This window comes from Branchiostoma floridae, chromosome 7 (assembly GCF_000003815.2).
Source record: "Branchiostoma floridae strain S238N-H82 chromosome 7, Bfl_VNyyK, whole genome shotgun sequence".
Lineage (NCBI taxonomy): Eukaryota > Metazoa > Chordata > Leptocardii > Amphioxiformes > Branchiostomatidae > Branchiostoma > Branchiostoma floridae.
The window spans coordinates 9770220-9795865 of record NC_049985.1 but is presented as its reverse complement, the minus strand read 5'-3'; the positions used below and the strand labels follow the sequence as shown (position 1 = coordinate 9795865).

At 41.4% G+C, this 25646-nt stretch overlaps 3 protein-coding genes across 9 annotated transcripts in view; 2 read left to right on the top strand and 1 right to left on the bottom strand.

Annotated features, from left to right (window-relative positions):
• LOC118420246 (protein Shroom3-like) overlaps nt 1–11467 on the top strand; it is a 97465-nt gene extending 85998 nt beyond the window's left edge. For 5 of the 6 annotated variants that reach the window (XM_035826967.1, XM_035826969.1, XM_035826971.1 and 2 more), the window contains 7 exons: nt 3618–3980; nt 5167–5556; nt 5704–5886; nt 6170–6326; nt 8016–8117; nt 8465–8635; nt 9135–11467. In XM_035826967.1, the coding sequence (XP_035682860.1) occupies nt 3618–3980; nt 5167–5556; nt 5704–5886; nt 6170–6326; nt 8016–8117; nt 8465–8635; nt 9135–9395 (1627 nt within the window). In that variant the 3' untranslated portion in view covers nt 9396–11467. The remainder of the gene's footprint in view (nt 1–3617; nt 3981–5166; nt 5557–5703; nt 5887–6169; nt 6327–8015; nt 8118–8464; nt 8636–9134) is intronic. The other variant, XM_035826968.1, reaches the window with a different exon arrangement.
• Nucleotides 11468–12080: 613 nt separating this feature from the next.
• Nucleotides 12081–17991, bottom strand: LOC118420247 (deoxycytidylate deaminase-like). 2 transcript variants are annotated; one of them, XM_035826975.1, is made up of 6 exons: nt 17725–17991; nt 15359–15461; nt 14624–14759; nt 14168–14280; nt 13714–13814; nt 12081–12995 (listed from the first exon to the last, which is right to left on the bottom strand). In XM_035826975.1, the coding sequence occupies exons 1-6, from the start codon at nt 17847–17849 to the stop codon at nt 12902–12904; spliced, it is 672 nt and encodes a 223-aa protein (XP_035682868.1). In that variant the 5' UTR covers nt 17850–17991; the 3' UTR covers nt 12081–12901. The 2 variants fall into 2 exon arrangements, with proteins under 2 accessions (XP_035682868.1, XP_035682867.1); XM_035826974.1 differs by lacking the exon at nt 17725–17991 and adding an exon at nt 16291–16612.
• A 1463-nt stretch (nt 17992–19454) lies between these two features.
• LOC118418887 (protein KIBRA-like) overlaps nt 19455–25646 on the top strand; it is a 46480-nt gene continuing 40288 nt past the window's right edge. The window contains exon 1 of the mRNA XM_035825003.1: nt 19455–19709. Within this exon, the coding sequence (XP_035680896.1) occupies nt 19585–19709 (125 nt within the window). The 5' untranslated portion in view covers nt 19455–19584. The remainder of the gene's footprint in view (nt 19710–25646) is intronic.

The following is a 25646-nucleotide window of genomic DNA, read 5'->3' as shown; positions in this document are numbered from 1 at the left end:
GGATTGGGTCGGTGACTCAAAGTCTGGGAGCTCAGAAGGCGTCAGCCGTCAAGGAGTAAACTTCGTGATTCAAAGTCTTGAAGACTTAAACCATCAAGGCCATTTGGTGATTCAAAGTCTGAGAGATAAGCAAACCTTTAAAGTCTTGCAATCCTTCAGAGAGAGGCATTTGGTAGGACTTGAAAAATCCAAGGAGACATTTCTTTGCTGCATTTGCTTGTTGAAGTTGAAGTCCATGATGGCTAAAAGGGTGCCGTACGGGATGAGCCCTGTGATGAAGGCTCAGTTGACAGTGTTTGTGGACAATATGCAACGTCTGATCCTGGCTCTTAGTAGGTGAGTGATACTTTCATTTGGGAACAGTTAAAAGTATTGGTATTCTCAACATACATGTAGTTAGTACATGGATGTGCATGGATGGAACTTTATATCACACCAACATGCAGGCAGCAATAATTGTATGTTTCCCTCAGGACGTTTAGCCTATAGATGTTTCGTGCTCGTCTTGACGCTTGAAAAGCATAAGGTATAAGTTTTTAGAAGTGGAAATGTCATGACATAAACACTTTGACACCACGACAGCATATTTGTTTGGTTTGGTTTGGTTTGGTTTGGTTTCTGTGTAATCGTATCAGACTCCGCTCATGTTTTTATTGTCAACTTTCCCTTTTTCTTCAGAATAGCTTTTATTTTCATTAAGACTGCACTGAACAATTTCTTTCAGCTTATCATAAACAACAGAAATTCTACACAGCCATTCTGTTCCTACCCCCAAGGTAGACTCCAAACATGCATGGATTCCATGCAGGAATTGAAAACATACCACTGTGTCGTATCAATAACAGTGAGATACCAAATGAAGTAGCATGTTTCTTTACACCTGGTTTGTTGTGGAGCTATAACTCAGTGGTTTCTTACCAGAGAGTTAGCTTCATAGGTCTGGCATAAGGCAGTCAGAATATAATATCAGTATTGGGCATAACAGCCACCAGGGACGGAAAGCCACCCTGTCAGCTATGGCGTGTTTATCTAGTGTTAATCCTTTTTTTTTCTTATGTACAGCCTGCTATCATGCTAAGTCATAGTTTCTATAATAGTCACTTTTATCATTCAAGGCACTGTTGTACCCCCACACTGGCCACTGGGTGTGTCTGTCCCCACAGACAGAGAGGGAAACCACCTCATCACTTCAGGTGGCCTTGTCTGGTCTGATGAACAGTTATATTGCAGGATAGTACAGTACAGTATTCAAGCCTACACACTGGGTGTGACACTAACTAGAGACAGAGAGGGAAAGTCGCAGAAACCACCTTGTCATTTGTGGTGTCCTTGTCTGGTCTGGTTCCCGTCTGCCCGAGATCACGGACAGGTGCGGCTGGGGACCGCTGGCAGGACAGCCGTGACTCATGAGCGGGGCTCTGTCTGACAGGGAACTTCCAACGCTTGTCACTTTGAACTTCCAACGCTTGTCACTTTGAATTTAAAGTACAAAGGGAAGTTTTCTTTGAACTTGTGTTTGGGGTTCCTGCCTTCACATGATCATTAGCAAGTGCCACAATGGATAGGGCATATTGTGACTCATGTCCAAAAGAGAACTTGGACTCACTGTAGAAGGACCATAGAACAGTAACATTCCAAGTCCTAAGTCACTCTTGTAGGAATGAGAATCATGCCATAACTTTTCGACAAAGGTGAGATAGGGAGTCCGTATAGATGTAGTGTGGCAGGATGGTAGACAGTAGATCTAATTCGAATTCCTGTAGATTGAAACCTTGTCAGAAAGGGATTAAAAGATTCCTTAAAAGCAAGAAATCTATATTGCAGTTGATATTGGCTCACTTTTTTTAGTTAGTGCCTTGCATATTACTAGCCAGGAAGGACAATGAAAAGATGAAGAAAAATGAGGATAAAGACAAGCCCAAGTCTTACATCTGCTTGAAGATAAGCAAGTTTTAATCACATGACCAGTTGAGCATGTCTGTTGCTACCGGAGTGGCCATGTTTGCTGTTTTGTGTGGGAAACATGGTTTTGTCCTACTTCTGGTGGGTTTGTGATGACAACAAATCTGGGAGTGGCAAAGGGCAGAGCTCTTCTTGGAACTGTAGGTGTGAAAAGGAAGAGTAAAGTCCATTCATGTGTCTCCTGACCCTGTTTAGATTGGGAGGGAAGAGGTTGGTTTGATCAGGGCTTTAGGCTTTTTTAAGGAAATAGCTTCTGGGACAGTATCAGCTATACGCTTGGACTGGAGTTAAGATGATTGCAAAGAGAGTACTGAAAGGCAATGAGAAAGTCATGCTTTTGGAAAGTACTTTCACAGACCACTTTCTGTTCAGATGTTACCCTGGCTGCACTTGGACAGGCATTTCATTAACAACACCATTGGCATGGTAACCGGAAAGGTTGAATGTTTCCAAAGACCTGTTTCCCAGAAGGGTGGCGACGATAGATAGATCCGTTGTTATTTTAGGGCTGACATCATGATGGCGTCATGAGTTAACCACCTTTAGTTTGACTCTGTCTGCTGGAATGTGTCGCACAATTTACTGTCGTTTCTGTTGGCAGGTTTTGGAATGAGTTCAACTACTGGTACTTCTGTGCACTTATCCTCCCAGACTGCTTCAACTATCAACATTCTATTCCCTTCTACTTGGAGAAATTTGTTAGGGTTAAGTATGTGATGTTTTACAGCCAAGAAAGCAGTAAAAATTTTATCTTGCAGACTTTGGACCGACTTCAACTTTGCACTCTGAACACAATCTGGCTCATAATGCTTAAACGAGTTCCAAGTATTCTACTAGAAATCTTAAGGTCACACATAAGTTATCGTTTTACAGGAAGGTTTCTTATTTGGTGGTATTGAAGTTGGCAGTCTTTGGAATGACTCCAAATTGAAATCTGCACCTGACTGTCTGCTGCTTTCTGAGTATTCTGTCAGGAAAGCAAGGCTGTAATCAGGACTGTCTCAAGGTCAATCATGAGGTGTCTTGTCAGCATCATAGGAATGCCATGTATACTCATGTATGGTAGACTGAAGACTTCCGCATACCAATACTTCTACTCCAACTTTCCCTCTGATTTCCAAGTACTATGGATGGAATGGGATAAGGTAACTTCGGGGAAAGCCAGTAAAACAGTACCACTGAAGTACATCTACATTGCCTTGTCAACAACTGTTCTGCCTTCACTACATTTAAGTTTTAACACACATGCCTCTACAATATAAATGAAAAGCTATAACATTGATTTTTCACCAGAATATCACTACTTGAAAAAGTAGAAGAGCACTTGTGCATTACTTTAATTCAACGTGTACAGATGACTTTTAAGAAGACGCTTGGTGCAAGAGTTGTTGACTTCAGGGTTATGCCTGGCCCAATTGCTTTGGGCTTGATTTGTCTGGATAGATGCCAGGGACCAGTGATTACTTTCTTACATATGTGGGAGAGGGAGGAGAGCACATTTTGAAGTCTCAATCCATATTCCCACTGTCTCAGTGACATGTTAATGTCAACACAATGAGAAGTCTTTATTTTTCTGTTTCCGGTAAGAGAAACATAACAATTCATCATTTGTATCTGGCATTTTGAATAACAGTCTGCCTTTTTTTCCTTCACAGTGACAGAAAACTCAGCAATGGATCATCTGGAAGCGACGTGTTCATCGAGGACAGTACCAGCCTCAGACACAAGGAGGCGCTTGTGGCGGCAAAGTCGCCCACCAGAAGCTGGGAGGAGAAGAAGTCTGTCAACGGCGTACACGAGGCAAGAGTCAGGAAAATCTCCCCCCTGAAGGAAGAGCCGCTGCCCCCTCCACCCCCCTCCCCACCCCCTGCGGAGCCTGAACCCCCTACCATGGAGTTCCTGGATTTCCTGCCGCCCCCTCCCCCTGAACTGCTGCATGATGAGGAGGCTGGGGTTGACATGGAGTCCCCACCCCCTCCCCCACCAGTGGAGGATTCCCCTCGACAGGACAACCACAGGTAAGACATCATCATCATACTTTATGTATTCTCTGTGCTATAATCAGCCCTTACCTACAGTGGGCTCTCAGTGGACTTGAAGAAAATGGTCATAGTAGACAGTTGGCAATTATAGACAGGGTTCTTAATGCTTGGGTCGATGGAAAATACCTACGATCTAAGGGCCAGATTTTGGAATCGGAATTGGTACTCCCAGTTTAGGGCAAGCAACCTCCTGCCTGTAAGCTTTTAAGTCCTGCTTGAGAAACTGGAGAAGTCGTTTACTACTAATGAAATTCGGAATTCCAACTGCTGGAATAATAAACATTTTGCCTGTAGATTTACTCCCTCATACCAGGGCTCTAGCCAGCGTCCGTTTTTCCGTCAATTGACGGAACTTTGCTGCGTCTGACGGAAATATTTTAAAACCAATCCGTCAACCTTGACGGACAAAAATCCTTGTTGGAAGCTACAGGCGGCTTGGGGACGCCGTTCACGGCCGTAAAAGCCACACACTGTTTGTTTTGCTATTGTTATGATTGTTGACAATGTGTGTCGGCGTCCTTTCGCATACGATAATCTCATTAAAACCCGTTTTTCAAGGTCTCAGTTCAGTCCTTCTAATTAATTTTCGCGGTTTTGGCGACGATTGTAATTGGCTGACGGAAAAAAATTTCGAGCTGGCTAAAGCCCTGCCTCATACTCAAGATTAATTCTTATTGGCCAGAAACTGCCTCGTAAAGGTCAGAGAATTCTTGGCGATAACTCCCACTTGAAACTCACTGACAGCTGAAATTGAAATGCTGTTACTTTGTGGGCAACTTTGACCTCGCAAAGCTCCAAGGTCAACAAAATAGAGGCACACATGGTTGTTATTACCTTAGTCTGTCAAATGGCTGTCCTCTACATTTTCCTTGCCATTAAAACATTTAAATGTATTGAGGAAGCTATTCAACAAACGAAAATGTAGTCTTGCATATTTTTTCCACATCTACCTCCTGATTTGACCTTTAAGTCCAGGTATTTTTATGTAAAGGTAGTCTTTTTATGGAAATAGAAAAAGATGTTGAGATGCTGAGTTGTTGAAACAATAATTCTTCATTCTTATCTTGATCTCATTGCAGTACTTGTTTGATTTTGAGATAGCTAAACATTGTGACACAGTAAACATCTTGGATCTAATACTTTTAATGCCATTTCCCTCCAGGCACCACAGCCCAGCCACAGCCAGTCCTGAGCACATCTCTCCCAGCAGACCCCACCCCAAGGCCATGCCCCCCAGAACAGTCAGCCCCTCCGAGATCTCCTCCCCAACAGACAGCTCGGGCTCCAAGACACCCTCACCCCCCAGCTCAGAACACAGCAGGTCTTCTTCAAGGTCAAGTTCGGAAAAGAGCGGCTCCTCGGACTCACATACAGTACCAACGAGGGACTCCTCACCGAGTATAGGATCCTCCGTGTCTAGTCTTAAAGATGAGTCGGAGAGAACACGGCAGCCGAGCGGAGAGAAGAGGATAAGCATCTCCCCCATCCACATCAGACAGAAGACGCCAGAGGAAATAAAAACAGATGAACTGGCAAAAGACATCATTGACAGGTGAGTGGTTCTTTGGTACTAGATAATGTATAAGATAGTACTGTTTTTTCAAGAAGATAATGTTTTGTCATCAGTCGTACTTTGGAAGGAATTTTAGGATAGTGCAACTTGTGCTGATACATCTCTAACTACTCGACTCTTCTGCAGATGTGACGACAAGAACCTGAAGGAAATCCTGATGGAGCCGAACCACAAGACGGCCGACTACATGCGCGAGTGTTTCCCTGAAGCTGTTCAACCTCTCCAGCCGTCTGAACGGAGAAGAAGCAGCGCCGCTTCTGTTCGCGGGAAATCGGGAGAGGGGAAGACGTCCCAGCCTTTGAAAACAAGGTGAGAACAGAAGATTAGTACATGATATTGGAGAACTACAGAGTACTGGTGAAAACGGGTGTGAAGTAGAAGGTGTTGTACTTCGTTCAGCGATATAGAAAAAGAAGTATTTCCAGTATTGAAGGAAGCTGCTACAGACACCACACTAGGGAGAGGTGTACTCTTTCAATTAATTGTAATATTTCCTACAGACCTAGCAAGATGACATACAAGGCTTAAATGAACTAGACTTCCTGTACTTTTCCAAATCTAAAGCAACCGATCGTTCCCATCCCTCTCACAGCAGGAGCCTGTCCGAGACGCAGCTGCCCCCCACCTCCCCGTACTTCACGGAGTCCTCCGCCAAGGCTAAGATGATGCTGGAGATGAGGAGACAGCAGGAGGAGGAGGCTGAAGCTGTGGAGGAGGAGGAGGACCAGGAGGTGCTGGACCAGAAGAAGGTGGGTTTTGTCATCATTATAGAGCAGCAGGCTTGTGAAGACAGTTGGTTAGACCTGTAAGGGTAGACACATTAGAATTAGATAGCTTCAAACAACACTTGCAGGTAGATATGCATAGGTTAGGATTGACATGTTGTTGAGTGTAACATGACCAGCTGCCTGCAAGGCTGATGTTTTACGATGAAGGGCAGTTATACTGGCTATGCAGATGCAGATACAAATACCTGTATATAGGTATACTCTTTCTTGTCATCAACAACAAAAGGATGGATTTTCAGTAAGCCAGCTGTCAGTTGTAACATGCCCCCCTCCGTCCCTCCTGGTTGCTGTTGATTGGTGTTTATCCCAGAGGTTTGTGGGTTCAGAACTACTTGGGTGGCGACTGGCCAGGAAGTGTTTAATTCTGGCTGCACTGTTTCCCCAGGCTAGGCAACAGTAGACCACACTTGTCACACAGGTGGTTTCCTACCTTCATGTATACAAAGGAAGGTCTCCAACCTTTTATTAAGTCTTCAAACAGCCTCAGTCAGCAAATTAAACAGCTGTCAGTTTCCAATGCAGACGTTGGAAATTTGGAAAACTGATAGAATTAGAATCAAATATCTTTACAACTACAAATGTTATCATAGATTTGACAAATTCAGAACGATTCTACAAAGATCATGTCCATGCACTTTCCCTTGTCAAAATTTAACTTTGACCTCTGCATTCACCAAATAGTGGAAAGCTACATGAATTGCAAGCCTCTGTCATCACAACAATGAAAGTAATTGTTATAGTTGACCACTGAAGTTGTAGAACTTTCCTGCAAGTTATGCATGTGCTCTGTCCACACTTTGAGCTGTCGTTGTGAGGAGGAAATCACTTGTCTGCTAACATTTCCCCCACTGTTTACTAAACATGTGCTCATCTGTTACCACCTGCACCCTCCCAGGGGACTTGGTACGTCCCACCTGTAGCCAAACGTTTTTTGGTGCCATGATTGGTGTTCTTATGATATAAAAGCTCCTTGGTGTTCTGGTAAACATGGCAGTTGTTGTTGTTAGTGACAGGCTCTGCAAAAGATACATAGACTACTTAAATTTCAACACATTTTAAGTTTGTAATATCAATTTAATAGGCTGGGTTGGTTTCTGTGTATAGATAGACTTAAAACCTCCTTGGTTTCCCAACTTTCTGTATGTTAGCTTCCATAGCTTGGAACTTCTCCAGGTCCATGTATATTAGTATTCCTTGTCTGAGCTGCAAATTGAAATCAAAGCTGTGAATTGAAAATGTTTAGTCTAGGTGCCAATGATTAGACAATAGTGGCCATTTGTAATTAGCACCTCCTGTGATCTTTGATTTGCATATGAAAATGCAGGTAACCTCAAAGAGCAGACATTCACAAGTCTTATTCAACTGGTGATTGGTTGATAGACTGGCCACAGACATTATGTCAACAGACATTATGGATATAAAGTTCTAGGCTTGGCTTGGTAGTAAGAGTTGTAGCTGCCTGCTGACCACTCAGGATGTTTCGTGGTGAATTCTTCATGGGGAAGTGCGAAGACGTCTCTAAAAAGGTTTTAGAAGTGTCCTAATATGATCATTCACTAGCAAAATAGAAGAATAGTTAAATATTTGTGATGAGAGATCAGTATTTTTCACTGCAGTGTCTGACGTGTTTTCTGCCCCCCTCCCCCTCAGATGGAGCTGATTGACAGCATCAGTAAGAAGCTGGAGAACCTGCGGAAGGCAGAGGATCTGATCCGGGAGGAGATTGACCTGAACAATGAGCTGGGACAACAGGTAACAACTTAGTTGGTGACATTTCAAAGGTTCTAGCAAACTTTCAGATCAACATCCTCCGTATCATGACCCTATACCTGGCAGCAGCATAGTTTGATTGTCAATCAATTCTATCTGAATTCTAATACAAAAGTTTCTGGCTACAGTACTGACCTGATATGCACAGATGTTGTGTGTGGAAATGATTCATACTATTCAGTTGTAACTTAAACCCTGTTATGATACATGAATATCAATATGTTCTGTATGACTTCAAAGTTACAGGGAAAGGTTAGTACTTATAGTAAGAACCGTAAGAAACTGCATAATGTATTTTGATCACTAACCATGCCCCCCTCCCACCCCAGGTGACAGAGTGGGCGAAGGAGATGACCAAGTCTAACGAGTTTGACAAGTACCAGCGGTTTGTGGATGAGCTAGACAAGATTACCAACCTGCTGCTGAGCCTGTCTGGTCGGCTGGCTCGAGCACAGAACGCTCTGCAGAACATAGAGGAGGGAACAGACCCGGCTGAGAAGGTGGGGAGAAATATTATGGTTCATGTAGAAGCACCACCTACTCTAAAGTACATGGCTAAACTTGCTTCCAACACTAAGGTGTACATGGATAACATTTTCAACACCTTAGTGTTGGAAGAAAGATGATCACTACCAACACAGATGAGATTCCATAACACTCTACTTCATCTCATTGTCTGTAGAAACACAGAGTTGGTCATGACTGGCTCCTTCAACTCTTCTTTAAGGTCTCTTAAAACTTATGCTGATACACACATACTTGTTCCTGAGCCTATTCTGTCATGTCATATTTAGTAAAATAAATTTGGATCAACAACGATTCGTAACACTTAATTTCTGACCATGAGCTATAGTTCAAAGCTTATTTACATCATTTGGCATAGGTAGGTTAGGCCAATGTACTTACAGAGTCATACTATGATAGGCAGCAAAATTCCGTCTAGATTTATCGAGATAGAAAAATTAGACTTTGTCTAAAACTCTGTGCTTCTCTCTGCAGAGGGAACTCCAAGACAAGCGGGACCGTCTCTCGGATCAGTACGACGATGCCAAGAAGCTGAAGGAGAACATTGACAACCGGAAGGACGCCGTCTCCAAGATCCTGACCGAGTACTTCAACGAGGAGCAGTTTGCGGACTTCGAACACTTCATCAAGATGAAGTCGCAGCTGATCATGGAGTCTCGGGAGCTGGACGACAAGATCAAGCTGGGGGAGGAGCAGCTGAGGTGTCTGCGGGAGAACCTGTCCATGGATACGTGAGAAATCGTTACCACGGCAACAAAGTTTCCACGGCAACTGGTTCCAGTTCGTAGAGACTTGCACCGAAGTGATGATCACTGAGAACAGCAAATCTGAAACACCTTCTCCCTGTTTGTAACTGTTCTTCTCAGTCAGGATGCCAGACTTTTGCACCACAGCTTTTCAAGCACTAGCTGCAGGACTATTGTGAGTCAGTAGGGGGCACTAGACAGTGCTTGCCTCTGTCTGCTGTTGTGTTAGAAATGCCAAACTTGAACATATTTGACAAAGAAGAGATAATTACAACGAATATATGAATCTTTCATGATAGTGAAATTTTTGTTTGTCCACACATCTCACAGCATTGTTTTTGTTGTTGTGCACATAACTTGAAGGAAAATTTGTTCCTTTTGTACAGAATTATGTATAATGTAAGATGTGATCATTGTGTCTTAGCCTGTGATTTTGTGCTGTCTGTGCAAAGTGCCAAGGAAGTTAGCAAGTGGCAGAACTTCAGATTTTATAGCGACTCTTTTGGTAGAGAGAGAGAAAGAATATTCTGTCCACTGCTATTGTATTATTGTAAATATGGACTGTATCTCCGTCGTGCTAGCAATAAGAGGCCTGTAGGCATGTGAGAATGGTTGGAGGTTATTTCTGCCAGCTTGTTGTATAGAGTAAGACATAACGTATGCTGCTTGGTGTGGTCTTCCCGTGATTTGTCCTTGACCCCCCTCCCATCCTGAAGTATATTGGAGGCGATATCCACACCACAAGCCTGTGATGACTTAGGGACTGTGTCACAGGTTCAGTGTTTTTAAGCCACACCAATTTTATTTCGTAGGTTCTCAGGTGAAAAGTAAAGAAAGAGGGTAAAATTAAGACATTTGTATAAAACTGACTATATCCGGCTCTGTTTTCATGTTGATATTCCAGTCAAACATTTTTTTCTAAATCTGAGAACCAGTAAATCAAATTGGTGTGGCAATATGTAAGCCAATGCAATTATTTTGGATGTACCATTTCCACGTATATAGGAACAAAGTGGGTTGTGCCCCACTCTAGAAACTTGAGTTTGTTGCCAATGAGTAAATGACCACAGGAAAAGTGCCTGACGCAACCTGGAAAATTATCGGTGCTCTTCTCACATACAGTAGTTGGAAAAGTGATTTCTAATGTTATGATTTTTAGTTCAGGTTCTGTTCTGTTCTTATGTAGTACATTTGGATTTGGTTGTTTCAAATGTTAATTTCTAAGTAAAGTAGTAAAACAATGATGTTTTCTCAGCACCAAGCCTTGAGTAATGGATAGATACCAGACTTTCCTTATCTTGAACTTTGTCGTAAGAACAAGTGCGTTCTTAAGTTTAAGAAAAAACAACAGTTGTGTAGAATTGCAACTAGCTTCCGTAGTTCACATCCTGCAGAATGAAATTAGTATTATGTAGAAAATGATGAAGTTCATTCCAGATCTTAGGAATTCTGCAGAACATCAGAAGTCAATTTATCATGGCAACATAGGAGAACTGTGTAAAATGCTACCTTTCCATATCTAGATGGTATTTTTAGAACAGTGGAGGCCACTGAAAATGCACCCAACTATTTGATACACTGGTAAAGCAAATTATGGAACTGTCTAAGGTACTCCACATGTAGACAATGTAATCTTTGTGCCTGTGTGTAAAACTATTTCATTGTAAATCATCACCTTTTCAAGAAGCCTCATTTACATGCGCTCTGTGTTTCAAAACTTTAAACTTTCAGAAATTTTCCACTCTCTGAAGTCTGTATATTTTTGTAAAACTTAAAAAGCCTTTGTCTTGTACATGGTCTAACTGCAACAAGTTCTTGTGGAGGGAGAGAAAAAAATTCAAATTGTGTATTTTACATGGCTGGCATGAAGAACCCAAGTGCACATGTGAAGGGAAGCTTCCTTTAATCCAAAAGTGGATGCAACATTACCTGTGGTTGGTCAGAAGTGATGTAACGTTATCAGTGATTGGCCAGACTTTTGAAGTGTTGCGTGCAGGACTAGAGAATGATTGACAGCGCTGCCTACAGACTACAGGAAAATAAAGTGTGCTGTATAATGAATTTGGACCGTCTCAACTTGTTACTGAGTAATATTGTGTCAGGTTACACACACACACACATTTATTTGGTTGTTTTTGACATTCACAAGTAAATGACATTTGCCGTGCCACGGGTGGAACAAGCTATCTGCCACCAAAAAATCTAGACCACATCATGTCAAGGTCAAAAGATACAAAAAATGAAAGTTCTGCTGCAGTACCAAAATTGACCTTGACGGCAGTGGCACGGTAGTTCAAAATTGACCTTATATCATACACCAAATATCTTCTTAATCCATCAGGTTCTTGAGTTACCCTGTTATGCTGACTACAAAATCCAAACACACATGCAGACACACACACACACCAAAAACAATACCTCCATTTGGATGGAGGTAAAAATCATGTTATATGCATTTATAAAACTTAATTGTTGCCCCATTTCAAATTTGGCAGCAAAAGGCTACCTCAGCATGAAGGAAAACACTACAGGAGATTAGTCTTTGGAACTAAAACAATAACAACAGATGACATTTATAAGCTTTAACATCATCAGATAGTCATCACAGAAGAGAAATATGGTGAGGATCATACACTGTAACACATACAACTACATTGCACATTCATTTTTTTTGGTGCATTTTGCTTCAAATCTCAACTTTTGGACCGCACTGCTCATACCAGTCAGCTCCAGTTGAAGTACTGCTATGAGTTACTAGGTGTCGCTTCTGTCCCCATAAAAAAAAAAAACATCCCCATGTCCCCACATGAAGATGCACAACACAATAAGACACCACACAGTTTGGAGTGTGAAATGTGATAACATGTTCATTTAAATATAGGAGTATAATGCAGCATTGTGTCAAAACTATCTATTGTCCTTAACCCACTATTGTCACACCAGCTAGTTCATTGCACACCTTTTGAGAACATTCTTGAAGATAGAACTACACAACCACATGCCTGACTCTTAAAAGTAAAAAAGACATAGCTGGTCTGTTATATAAATCTTTTAGACTCTTATGGAGTCTTCTATAGGATATACATGTAATTGTATTTGATTTATTGTGATCTAAAGTAATGTAAATGTCAACAAAATGATGTGTGGAAAAAATTGGCCACAGATGAAATTTCAAACATGATTTCCAAACTTCTCCTGGACAGTGTTTTAGAATCACTCAAGCCATTACCTCCATACCAACATTGAATATATTTCTATAAATAACCTGTAATTCCTAGCCTTCATTATAATTTTACTCTGTACAAGCTAGACCAAGGTAAATTTGTAAAGATTTTCCTAAGATAATGCATCTTGAGTCAAACTTTTTTTCCAGAGATATGACTCTCAAATATACTTTATCCTTCATGTTGAGTAGAACTTGAGTACAATCATTTGTTTAAATCATCCCCAAATCATATGACCAAGTTGGCTTCAGCATTGTCATGCCTACAGTTGTCAGGGCGATGCAATGGAGGCCAGCGGGTTGGTGACAGTGGGGTTGATGGCGTCAAAGGCGATGGTGATCTGCTGCCTCTTGGGGACAAATTGCCTGCAAAGAACAAGAAGTCTGGGTAAGTGGAGGTAATGGTAACAACAACTTGACATGCCCATCTTCAGGACATACAAAAGAATACTAAATTCATTTACATTTGTGGTGATTTTATTTCATGGAAGGAGGGAAAATAAGTTTTTGGTTGTGGGCGGCAGTACCGGGCAGCAGTACCTGCGGCAGTACTCCATCTTCAGAACATACAAAAGAATACTAAATTCATGTACTTTTGTGGTGGTTTTATTTCATGGAAGGAAGGAAAATGAGTTTTCTGTTGTTAAACAATTCTGTGGTACAGTAGTATACATAAATGATGAATACATCAGAAAATGCATGTTCCAGGTGTCATGAATTTAAGGTGGAAAGGTCAGTACAAATATAAAACCATAACCAAAGTTTAAAGATTTACAGCGTTACTAACGTTATAACTAATATGCTAACGTATAAGACAAACATACAATCAACTTTACATACCTTAGCAGTAGGCTGAAATATAAGGCTTGAAAGTTAACTTAAGTCACAAAATTTTCTTTTAAATTTGCATTTCCCCATATTCAAAGAGTATTGCATCTATCCCCACATAGACAGTGACAACAATAAACCAATCCCTTTTGTAACAGGACAAGGAGAGGTAGGATTTTTACATTGGCATGAGGATTGGTTCATTAGATTATGGAGAAATATAATTGAATTTTTTCCAAAAAGTTTCAATACTGACGTGTACTTGACTCCTGCCAGGTCCAACAGTGTGCGTGATGCGGTCATCTCCGGAGTGTGGTGGTACTTGTCGGACACGAAAATAATCTCCCGGATTCCAGACTGTACGAAAAACATGACTTCAGTAATGCCACACACATACTTCACGATATACATATATTGCTGTAGCCACACCAATCCGGAGTATCTACTTTGTTTTCGTAAATTTTCAAACACACATATTTATGTCTCTAACTTGTTGGGTGAATGTACAGAGAGACTTAATTTGCTGCCTACTATGTCCACCACTAAAATAGAGAAGATGTCATAATTTCGAAGCAACTATTGGGGAGGCTAAATCGTTATGTCTTCCTAGCTGCACTTTTCTGTGTCAAACTGACTCTATTGAGACCACTGTTGAGTGATTCTGCCATGTACATTACAATTATACTGTTACATAGATTTGTCCTACTGACCTGTATGACCAGCTTGGCACACTCATTACAAGGGAAGAGTGCCACATACATGGTACAGCCCTTCACATCGGCAGAGTTCTTATTCAGGATGGCGTTCAACTCTGCATGGCATACTGGTAAGGGAGAAAACAGAATGTATATATAGAAGGTACAGACTCAACATTGAAAGGACCCAAAACTAATCTCCCACTGGCAAATAGTATTTGTGGAGAGGACAGAAGAGACTTGGGAGCTATAATATGGCTGGATACTGTACATGCAGAAACTTTTGCGGTGGTTTTATGTTTGGGGGGTTTTCGCGGTAGCTCCTTCACCGCAAACCATCACGAACGTTTCTCTACTGTCTTCTGCACCACCCTATCCCTACATGTACACCGCAAAATTAAATCCCTGTGAACCTAAATGCATTTACAGTACCAGGCTTATTTCTAATCAGAGTCAGTTCTGTCCGCCTACCATACGGGTACTTAGTATCCAGTCTGTTCTCCGCTGTCCTGCTCCAGGGTAACTTGTCATCGCTGCAGCCGTTCGGCATCCCGTTGTACCCGATACCCACGATCTTCTTCTCTGAGTTCACAATGCAGGCCCCAACCTGATGTGAGACAAAGTTTCAACTAGTACTAGATTTATTCTAGAGTAAAAGAGTATGAAATTGGGCAACATTGATGTTCAGATAGAGGAATAAACAATTAACTACAGAAACAATGACGTATATAGTTGTGCCTTATTTTTACAATTGAGTGAATAGTAACATTAAATGGTTTGGTGATTCGAAATCCCAAAATATATTTAAAGCATTCAATAATCAATAATCAACATTCAATAATCAGTCTTCATTTCAATACTATTCTAACTTCTTACTTGTATAGATAAAGGGTCAATTACTTACCGATTTCCACCACAACTGTTGATCTGATCCATTATTGTTTGCAAGAACAAGATAACAGACCACAGCCAATATAAATGTTTCTGATGATAAACTGATCTAACCTGTAAGATGATGTGTTACACCAAAGAGTGGCTTTGCACACTATAGAGGCTTTTCATTGATGTTGTAATACCTAGTTATCATAATTTGAATCCTCCAGTGACCATGTTCGCAGATAAGAGCAGCAGCACGTTGGCATGTTTAACAGACATACAATGTAATCTCTAACATGGTTCAAATGACATCACATGAAGAGCCTGTACCTGTGAGCTGGGGTCCTTGCTCCTCTGTGCTGACAGGAAGGCCACAGCCATGAAGTACTCGTCCCACTCCAGGTAGTCTGAGCGCTTCTTGTTCAGGTCGACCCTGGTTCATGTGAATTATGATACAACATTTAATTCTGAATACTTATTTCACCAGATCTACAATCATTAACGCTACTTGCATAAGTACAATATCTGCAATCTACAATCACTTGACCTGTAACAGTAATAAGCCTTCTCACACTAGTTACCACGCAAGCACGGGTTAAAGGAACTCTGGGTAATATGTCAAAGGCACACAGAAAATCAACAGTCTCGTCTCTACCATTGTTTCGAGTTGTGTAACAATGTCCGGAACGTAATGGCGCCTGCAAAATGGCAGAATGTTGATTTTCTCTGTGCCTTCAACTTTGACATATTACCTTGCGTGGTACATGTTACTAGTGTGAGAAGGCTTATATGGTAAGACATATGTCCTTATTCTGCATCTCTAAGTTATTAAGATTGTTCAACATTGCCAGAAGTCGAGCACACAAGCATAAGGTCAAAGGTGAACACCCCTGACATGTAAACAGTTCTTGTGTCGACCTTGCTATATACCAGTCCCGAGTCTGTTGGTCAATTTGCATCATAACAATGGTTGACATGTTTCCTGTATGCCTCAGGGCCTTCACCTTTGACTTTGCGCATGCGTTCCTGGAATGGTGAACGCGCTTATAAATCAACAAGTGTGGTGGGTTCTTAATATAATTCTTTATATAAGCGGTGGCTCTCCTCAACAACTGGACCTCCGGCATGACGATCGATTCATATGATCATAACCCCTACAGTAACATACAATGTCAGTGCAAGTCGGCTGGAATAGGAACCTTGGACCGACCGTCTATCGCTCTGTCGTGCACTGCACTGTGAGCTAGCTGTGGAAGACTCACCGCCCATTACTACTGCACGTCTTCTTTTCTGGAGTAGAAATGCTGTCCGTGACTTCCCCGACTCTTCTCTTCCTACTTGGCGTATCCATGAGGTCTCTAGAGTTGCCGTTTTCGGTACAACCTGCCGACTCCTGTCGAGTTTCTGTCGCCATTTCAGTCTTATCAAAATTTTGGCGGGAAATGTGAGGTCAAAGTTCGAAGTGACTTGTATAGTATGAGCGACATCTAGCGAATCTTGAATGAAACGTCCCAATAGTCCCTGGACGATACTACGATGTATTTCTGATAAATTTGTGATGTAATAACGCTCTTTCTAAACGATACCTTTCATGGCAACTATATGCTGCCCGGTATATATTTCGAAAGTTCATTTTCTTAAAGACGATTAATAGCAGGGACATGGAGCACTATATGCCTGCATTGGAATTTCCTAATGATAATGCAACTTTTTTACTGAGCCCAGAAAGTGCAACGTGTTAAGAGGTAACGTTGCAACTATAAAGTTGGTTAGCGTCTTTTAATTATCACATGAGAAACTCGATGAGACAACCTTTTCATCACAAGACAGTTGCATTTTCTTAGACAAATCCACAACTCTCCCAAGAGTGCCTTCGATTTGCCGCAGTCAACCTGTTGAATATCCGAACGCAACCGGGCCTTGGTGCTTTACAACGTGTCTTGAAGATGACCCAGCTGTACCAAGTGAAACGTCGCCCGTAATATATATTAAAGGAGTCGTCGGCATTCCAAGCCGGTGTGTACGTGTACATGGACCCGTAATCGTTTGTGGCTTGTCGCGAAAAGGTTGTACTTTGTACTGTAGTGCACTACATTCTGTCACCATCAACTTGAAGTCAATGACTCTCCACTTTTAAAGAGACAATCTGAAAGGGCACTTTTATCAACTTCACTCCATAAAAAATAACAAAGGAAGATACGAATGGGGTTTTGGTGTCAAAATATTGCGCTAGTTTTGCTTCAAGTTGATGCCATTATTGCAAATGAAAAAAATAAAAATAAGAAGACCAATTTGCCACATTTTTCATCTGCAGATCTGACCAATTATTTATCAATTTGACCTATTTTCCAGCAATCAAATGAATCAAAAGAATCTGTTGACCAAACAGGTTTATTCTCTATATAACCTCCTTGTGTTGACAAACGTAGGATCCCAATCATGTCTAAAGATCGGGGCAAAAAAACGTAACGTTTTCTTCTGGTCCGGCTTCCCAGTGACAGCCACTCATCCCAACTGACATGACCGACTTTCAGAAAACTTCGCTATTTCACTCCATGCGTCTGCTTGGAGATTTGATATCATCCCTTTCCCTGCACAATAAGGTTACCCACCCGTCCTGGGTTGTTGACCTACGAGTTATGTTTCTCAGTGCGGAAGCAATCGCACACACTTGTCTTACCGCATTATGTACATACCTGTCCCCGGGCGAGGCCCCCAGCGAAGTCGGGCCTGCCCACGGAAGTGACACATGTTTGTTGTTACCTGTGTGTCCAACAGGTGCGCCCTGTTGGATATCGGGAATACCGTCCTGCGTTTCCATGTCAACGCTGTGCGTAATTCATGACGAGTGTCTTTATGAGAATTTCCGCTCGCTTCGTTTTTAAGCCGTTGAGCTTTTCGCGACCTAGATATTTTGTTACGCATTTAGACATTGTGGTATTTAGCTTTGTTTTCAAACATTCCAGCTTCGCTGATATGATATGATGCACCATAGAGATTCTGTTTTGCCAGTGCGAACTTATTTACTATGAACGATCGATTCAACATACAATAAAGATTAGTATGAAAGTTCATCTTTGACGGTAATTCAACATTGTAAGAAATATTTTCCCCTCCCGCCAACGTCAATATGAAAGACGCATTGAACGTTAATCATTTTAACACGATAAAAGTAGAAACATTGGGTTATTGACATTGCTCATTAAATTCAAACTTTCAAAGAACGAATCTTTTTGCAGCCTGTGCGTGACCTTCAAAAGTTTAAAAGAGTTCTGCAACATCTCAGCACAAGAGTAAAAGAAAGACCAGACTGTCTGGAACGAAGCTTCCCAAACGCGACGGTAAATTTGCTTTTCTCTGGCGGGCGCTAGAGGACCGAGTCAGGCGCGGAGATCTCGCGGTCCTCCCTGCGGCCAGCCAGAATTTTTGCCTCTGTGCGTTATGCGTGTTGACCATCTGACGTCACCACTCCGTTTCCTCACGGAATTCCAGCCCCCAAATATGGCATAATTGGATTAAGTTTCGCATTCTCTCATTGGGCACGGCTATCAGGTAATCAATACAGGGTGACCGCTGGTATTCTTATGCAAATTACGCTATGCAAACCAATGGCTGCCATTTTGGCTTCGCATACTTCTGGTCAGAGACCCTATAGCCGACACCATATCTACCTAGTGAGTTCCATCACGCTGGATGAATTATTGCCATTTTAAAGTTTAAAGTTTTGTTTTCCAGCGCAGATAAATTCTGAACAGTGAACAGGAAAACACGCTCTTGGGTATGTGGTAATTGAGCCTGTACTCTAACTTACATATCAAGCAGTGTTTTTCTCAATCTTATTTCATATGATAATGATTGGCATTAATCAAGGCATCAACTGATGTAACATGTCCATAATGTATCATACACACATACACAGGTTACACTGAAAATGCTAATTACAGAAGAAAATCAATTACATTACTAGTATAGTCACTATTCAGGGAGACCATACTTTGTTAATGTGGTCCATAGGAAATACCTCGAAAGGAAAAAAAATTAATGCTAATGAGTCTTTAGGTCTTCAAAAAGTTGTTGAAACTTGTGCAAGTTTTTGAACATACTGGGATCATCGAACCTGTCACATTTTCATGTATAATAATTTACTTAACGTTGTAACACTAGTTACTCATTGCTGCATTTAAAGTTAACGTTATGCATGCTTTTATTGTCGCTACTTGTTGATCAGCATTTCCTTTGACATTCAGCATAAGTTTAATATTCATCAACAACGTTGAACTTGTATTACTCGTCACTGATCCTGTTTCATCGCTAGAAAAAGTCCAACATTCCTTTTCAATGAACTATTTTGTGGTTGACCATGCATTATTTGTAGGGTGTTGTGTATCATCATATGGGACCTCCTTCACCATGTAAATTGATATCCACCTATGGGTCCGTGTATTTGTAAGTGGTGCCAAGTCAAGATGGAGGACCAGTGATGAGTACTACCGGAGTTTTCTGTATTTCTGGTCGGGAAAACAGGCGCTAGATCTGCGTATGGGCGCCTCGACGTGATGCACCGCACAAACGGAGAGCTTCCCTTGCCGCCAGGGTGGCAGGAGGCGCGCGATCTGGACGGAAAAGTCTACTTTATAGACCACAACACCAGGACAACGACATGGGTCGACCCGCGAGACAGGTACGGAGAGAGCGCCCCGAATTCCGGTGGATTTTACCCGCCGTATTTGCCAGGATTTCTCGCCGATCCCTATACTACCTATCTACTTCTGTGTGGTATAGAGTCTTATGTGTCTGCGTTAAGTAGTTTTGTCGGGATTTGAAGGAGTTCAGCTGTGGAAAGTGCGATGAAATGTGGGTGCATCCGTGGAAGCCCGGTGTTGGTTTGTATACACACACACATCAACAGTCTACACTTTCTACTCGCCAAACTGTCCAAGTATTTGAATATCTGGTTGAGTATGTGCGATGTTTTGTTCATGCGTTGCAGCAAACCTCCTTTAGTTTGTTGTGTGTTTGTCATGTGAGTTGTGCTACTTTGACGCCACAACAAAGGATCTGTCCCCCTCATGACAAACGTGTTTGGAGAGAGACGGGAGAGAGATCCCGTGTACGGATATGGGGGAGGGGGGCTCCGAGGAGAAAGAAAAAGGGAAATGCCCTCCGGGAAAGAATGATCGTGGAATTCGCCGAAAATATACAGAAATGCTGGCCAGTTTCCTTGATTGGGGCTCCTCGGAATTCGAAGGATGTCGTCAGTTGAGTCTGTGTTGACATAGATTGTTGGAGAAGTTGTCGGGAAGGTGCGAGGTTTGGGTCCCGAGTGTTGGGGGAGGGGAGGCACCGAGTCTCGTGTTTACTCGCCAAAACCTGGCCTACATTCAACAATCTGCCATCACAAAAGTATAAAATTACATACTACAACAGATTTGCTTACTACCACTCTATTTGATTTCATGTATATTATATTTTTTCTGCTATGAAGAAAAATGAAATGCATCTTTTATAAAGGTGCCCAATCACAAATGTGGCAATGTCAACAATCATTAGCAAACTGAGAAGTGCCATCAAAATTCCTGTTAACAGCCACACATTTGACATCACAGGGAAAACAATCTTTCAAAAGAAAACACAACGCTTCATTTTTTGTCCAGTTCTATTAGATTGACTTGTTTTGTGTGTTCCCCCCATGGGGCGGTGTATGGTATTAACTGGATAAGTGTTAACTTACTGAAGATCTAATTTATGTCTGTCAAACGTCTCTCACCTAATTTTCATCTCAGTGTGTTTTCGTAGCCCCAAGTAGGTTAAAAAAAGTCTTTGGTAGACCAAAAAGTAGAAATGTATTTCACGACAGTGTCCATAGATTTGTGTGTGTGATTTGTATAGGGGGAATTGACACTAATGGCAGATGGACCTGGCACCAAGCCAGGCTATTGTGGTACTAAATTACCCCTTGGTATGCATTTGGTCTTTATCATTTTTGTCTACCATACTGTATATGTGCAAATATCTACAGTCGCCCCAGGTTTTACGGTAGTGTATTGCTGTTCAATAAACTGTAGCTGCATGTGAATCCCAATTCGATGTACATGTACGTTCCTGATGCATTCATACTCTTAGACGGTCATGAATATACAGGAAAATATAGTATACTCTACTTCTTACTTTGAAAGTTTGATTCTTTTAAAACTCTGTTATATGGAGATGGGCTACTTTCTGTACTTATGCTTATCAGTAGATAGAGTAAAATGGAGATGAGAGGAGGACCATTTAAAAATGTGATCGCATACTCTCTCTTGTGGTTTACAGTATTGTTCTAACTTCTATAGACTGGTCAAGTCTTGTAAACTTGTTAGTGCAAGGACAGTTGAAATGCATGTGGTTTGCTGCAATTTGTTCTTCATATGCAGTGTTACCTAATGCCTTTTGCATAACCTGTTGTAGGAGCGATTTGAAATGCCCTAAATTTTCTCACCCTTCTGATATTTTCATACCCGCCAATCATGTGCATGGGGATCTGAGGTTGGGAGAGGGGCAAGCCAGATTGTGTGATAGCCATGTTGGCTGCTAGGTCTAGTTGTTCAGATTCCTTTCCAATGATGAAGCATTCCTCCCCATCTGTGGAGACTGTCTCATGGAATAACATGACCACAAAAATCCCTGCTGTTGTGAGTCCAGGAATTCTTTTAAAAGTATAGTCTTACATATAAATACAATAGCGCTTTAGGAAAAAAGATGCTGTGTGTTCATGTCAACCAGTTTGGCTACTTTGTCTTTTGTTTAGATGGTACCAGAAGCTGTTAAACGTTAAACTAAGTATAGTTTTAGATACAAATGCAATCAATAATGACACAAAGATACTGGCAATCATACCAAGAAGTGATACTATAATCTGTACTTTCTTATTATATAGTAGTAATTGTTGAATACCAGAAGCTTGCTAAAGTAGCTCTGTTATCCTACACATTTTTGAGATAAGTTCAGGGTTGCTTGAGCCACAGTCCTTCTGGTTCAATCACCAAGCTGGGCAGGCATTCCTGAATACAGGACACATGAGTCACCAACTCTACACTACTCATGTTAGGTACGGACAGTGATATCTGGGTAGATAGGGAAGGGGAGGAAGGAATAATTTGTCTTCTTTTGTTATGCCATCGCTATGTTATTTTTCTCCATTAAAAGAACTGTTATACTCTCTAAAAGTACACATTGTTGAACCCGCCCCTTTCCTGTAGAACCCTGGCATAAAATTGTGTCAAGGTAAAAAGTAACTTGACATCAGACTCATTGTCGTGAAGTTCTAAATTTAGCCATGAGGTCCTGCATGATTGGCTGTGTAGTCATTTCCTTCTCAACGTCTGCTTTCTCTTAGTTGCTTACTTCTGGAATGTTGCATGGGTTAAAAGTTTCTGACTTATTGTCCCTTACAGTCTATAATACTCAAGCCTCTGAAAATGAAATTCATTGAACAGTGTCTCAACACAACCCCATTGTAAGTCTAAAAAAATTCTAGGGATCTAAAATAGTACAGTATCTTACAGTACAGGTTATGAATAATGTTGTACATATGTCTCCAAGAATGGATAAGTAGGTAAAACACTTTGAATCCTTTGGGATGCCGAGGTCATGACCATGCATTTGAGCTGTACAGGGAGACCAGCCATGCAGGGAGACCGGCACCTGCAACTGTTCTCTCTCTCTCTGTCTCTGTTATACAGCATGGTAGGTGTCAGAACATTAGGTTTGACCTGTAAAATATTGTTTACACACACACACATATGTGGTGTAAAACTTGCAGAGATGTGAGAAAAGTGGGAGGGGTAGGCTTTTGGAAGGTACCATTTAGGTGGTGGTTGATAAGAAAATGTGAAGTTATTGATCTGTTTACTTTTCAAAGGCCAGTTTAACATGGCTGGAAAGGTCACACTGCATTTACCACCAGATAAAAGATAGCATGTTTCAGAATGACTCCACTGGAAAGTAGCATGAAAGCTTATCTGTGTAGGTAAATGTTACAGAAATATTATGGAAAGGTTGAACCACTTATGTAATACAGTGATAAAATGAAATGGTAAAATGGAAAGTTAATGTGAGGTGAGTTGAGTTGTGACTTTACACAAGTGAGGATGTCAAAAGGTTACACCCAGTTAGTTGTGACTAGATATGTTGTTATCATAAATTTTCTATCTTTAGCACAGGTATTCTAACAATACACCATGCAGATGCGGGCTGGTAGCTATTGTATATTTGACCATGTGCTCTTTTGTATTCTAATAGTAGTGATTGACATATGACACTCAATGCGGCACTCAGTAGTGGTCAGTGCACTTTTCTGGCTATTTAGAGCACCATCGGCATTACATAACGATTCCAAGGATTGACTACAAACAATGCACAAACAATAATGGCATACTTGAAGGGATCTGAAAGCAGTTTAGTGAGAGCATCAGGTCTGTGATTGCTGTGTTCTGAGAGCACATTTCTGTAGCCAATGAAGGTGAGAAGTGTGCAGAAAGTGGTCATGCAGCTGCCTCTGTCCCGGACACTTCTATATCAAGGACACTCCTGTTTAAGGTGGCCTAAAACAAAAGCTTGTAGATTTTTGGTATAACAAGAACTAGAAGAGCACCATTTTCTTCAACATCATTTTCATGATTGAATGATCGGATGTAAAAAAAAATTGTCTGTTAAAGTTGAACACAGTTAAACCAAATACTGTGTATGATTGACAAAGAAAGACTGTCTAGTGTATGATAGAAACCTTTCCTTTTGGTGGAATAAGACTCCCCCACCCCCAGAAAAAAAATCAGATGACCAATTTGTGCTCCTGTTATTTGCACTTGCCGTTTGACCAAAGAAAGAAAGAGAGTTTTATACTTTGAGTGCCCGTGTACATGATTGGCTTGTGGGATAGACTATTCTTAACCTCCTTGTTCAGCAGTGAGTAAAACGTCCATTTGTAGCCTTGGAAAAGAGCTCAAGGCATTCAAGTAGGGCTTAAAGGCCAGTGGACAATAAATCATGGGGATCAAGGATACATTTGCCCAGCTTAACATACCAGCAGGGATTACAGCCTCACAGTACAGTTTGGGATTGTGTAACTATCGATATTCAGACATTGATTGGTGCTCTAAAAGCATTAGTTCCAACTCTCAGTGTTTGACCCTACTGTTCATGGCTGCCTGATATAGGTTGTTACAGGAGTGTGTGGTTGTATGGGGAAGGATTTAGGATAACTGGATAAGAGGTAATTCCATTTCTCCCTTTTACTAAGTTTTAAAGAGAGATGTCTGCTGTTTTCGAGCAACTGTATTGTTGGCCTTTGTGTACTGTAGTGAGTTGCCATAAAAAAAACCCAAAGTAACATTTGAAAGAAAGCAAAACTTTAGGGAGTTGAATGCAAGAAGTTTTACAATTGCACCTGGTATTTTGCATAATCTTGTTGATCTGTTGGAGAAGCAAATCCTGGTTTATGCAAAGCCACCAGGTAAATGTAAATATGTAATTTAATCAGCCCATCCAAGGAGGTCCATTTTAACCTCCTTGGTCCATCTGATTATCTATTGGTAGCTATCAATTTGCGTACATGCAGGGTGGAGATCAAATGGTACTTCTGCCCACCTTGGTATTTATGATGGTGGTTTGTGCAAACATTTGCCTTGCCCCCAGCCAGGTTGTCCCACTGAACTAATGGCAGGAGTAACCAGTCATCAGGTAGATTAGTGGTGGAGCTGTAAAACTTGGTATGTGGTGTATGCACATTGGGCTTGTACTGGTACTCTAACACCCCTTTCCACTAGCGGCTGCGAATGAAAGCAAAGAATTCACAGACCAGTGAACGACTTTCATAGATAGACTATATAAGTATGATAGAGAATGTATTTGTTTGTTTTGTTGTCTTCTATATCAGACCTTTTGAATGTTACCATATTCCAATTATAAAATCAAGGATTGCACAGGTCCAATCAGCAGTTGCCTTCAGGTGGAAAGGGGGCCTAACCAGTGCAAAGTTCGGGATGCTGGGCTTAGAGGTACAGATGTACTAGAAGTTGAGGTGGGAAAACAAATACAAGGCATTGTTTTAAAAATTTAAGAAAACTATGTATGAAGAAGCAGCCATTGTGTTGACTTTTGCAGGTTGGATTTTGATGGGTTAGAAGTCAACCCAGCCAATCCAAACACCATCCTACCCAAGTGTTTCAGAAACCAGACGCTGCCCTGTATCACTCCACCATCTGAAATTGTTGCGTTTTGCGCCTCCAAAAGAAACGATTCTGACACGAAACCTTTGGTCTTATTTTGACTTTTGGAAAAAATGGGGATCAGGGCGGGATTATGTTTGAGATAAGTCTCCACATGGGGACCATTAGGAGTAGGAGTTACCAGGGGGGAGTAATTGGGAGAGTGTGCCAAGTAATGGCTTCACAAGAGAGCAGGGCCCTTCCAGGATGTCCCCCAGTCTAAACTGTTTACCGTACCAGCCAACAGGGCTCTGTGCAGAGTAAGCACTGTCAGGAGTCACATATACACACATTCTGCTGTCCTCAGCGTCTTCCCAGGAACTGTACGATGAAATGCGTTTGGAGAAGAAAAATAGTTAGATTTACATCTCACC

Excerpts from the sequence above, each read along its gene's own strand:
- LOC118420247 (XM_035826974.1), bottom strand. The coding sequence starts at position 16,442 with ATGGCGACAGAAACTCGACAGGAGTCGGCAGGTTGTACCGAAAACGGC. Across the intron at positions 14,760-15,358 it reads GCAAGGACCCCAGCTCACAG|GTTGGGGCCTGCATTGTGAA; the intron begins GTACAGGCTCTT and ends GTCTCACATCAG. Across the intron at positions 14,281-14,623 it reads GGATACTAAGTACCCGTATG|TATGCCATGCAGAGTTGAAC; the intron begins GTAGGCGGACAG and ends CTCCCTTACCAG.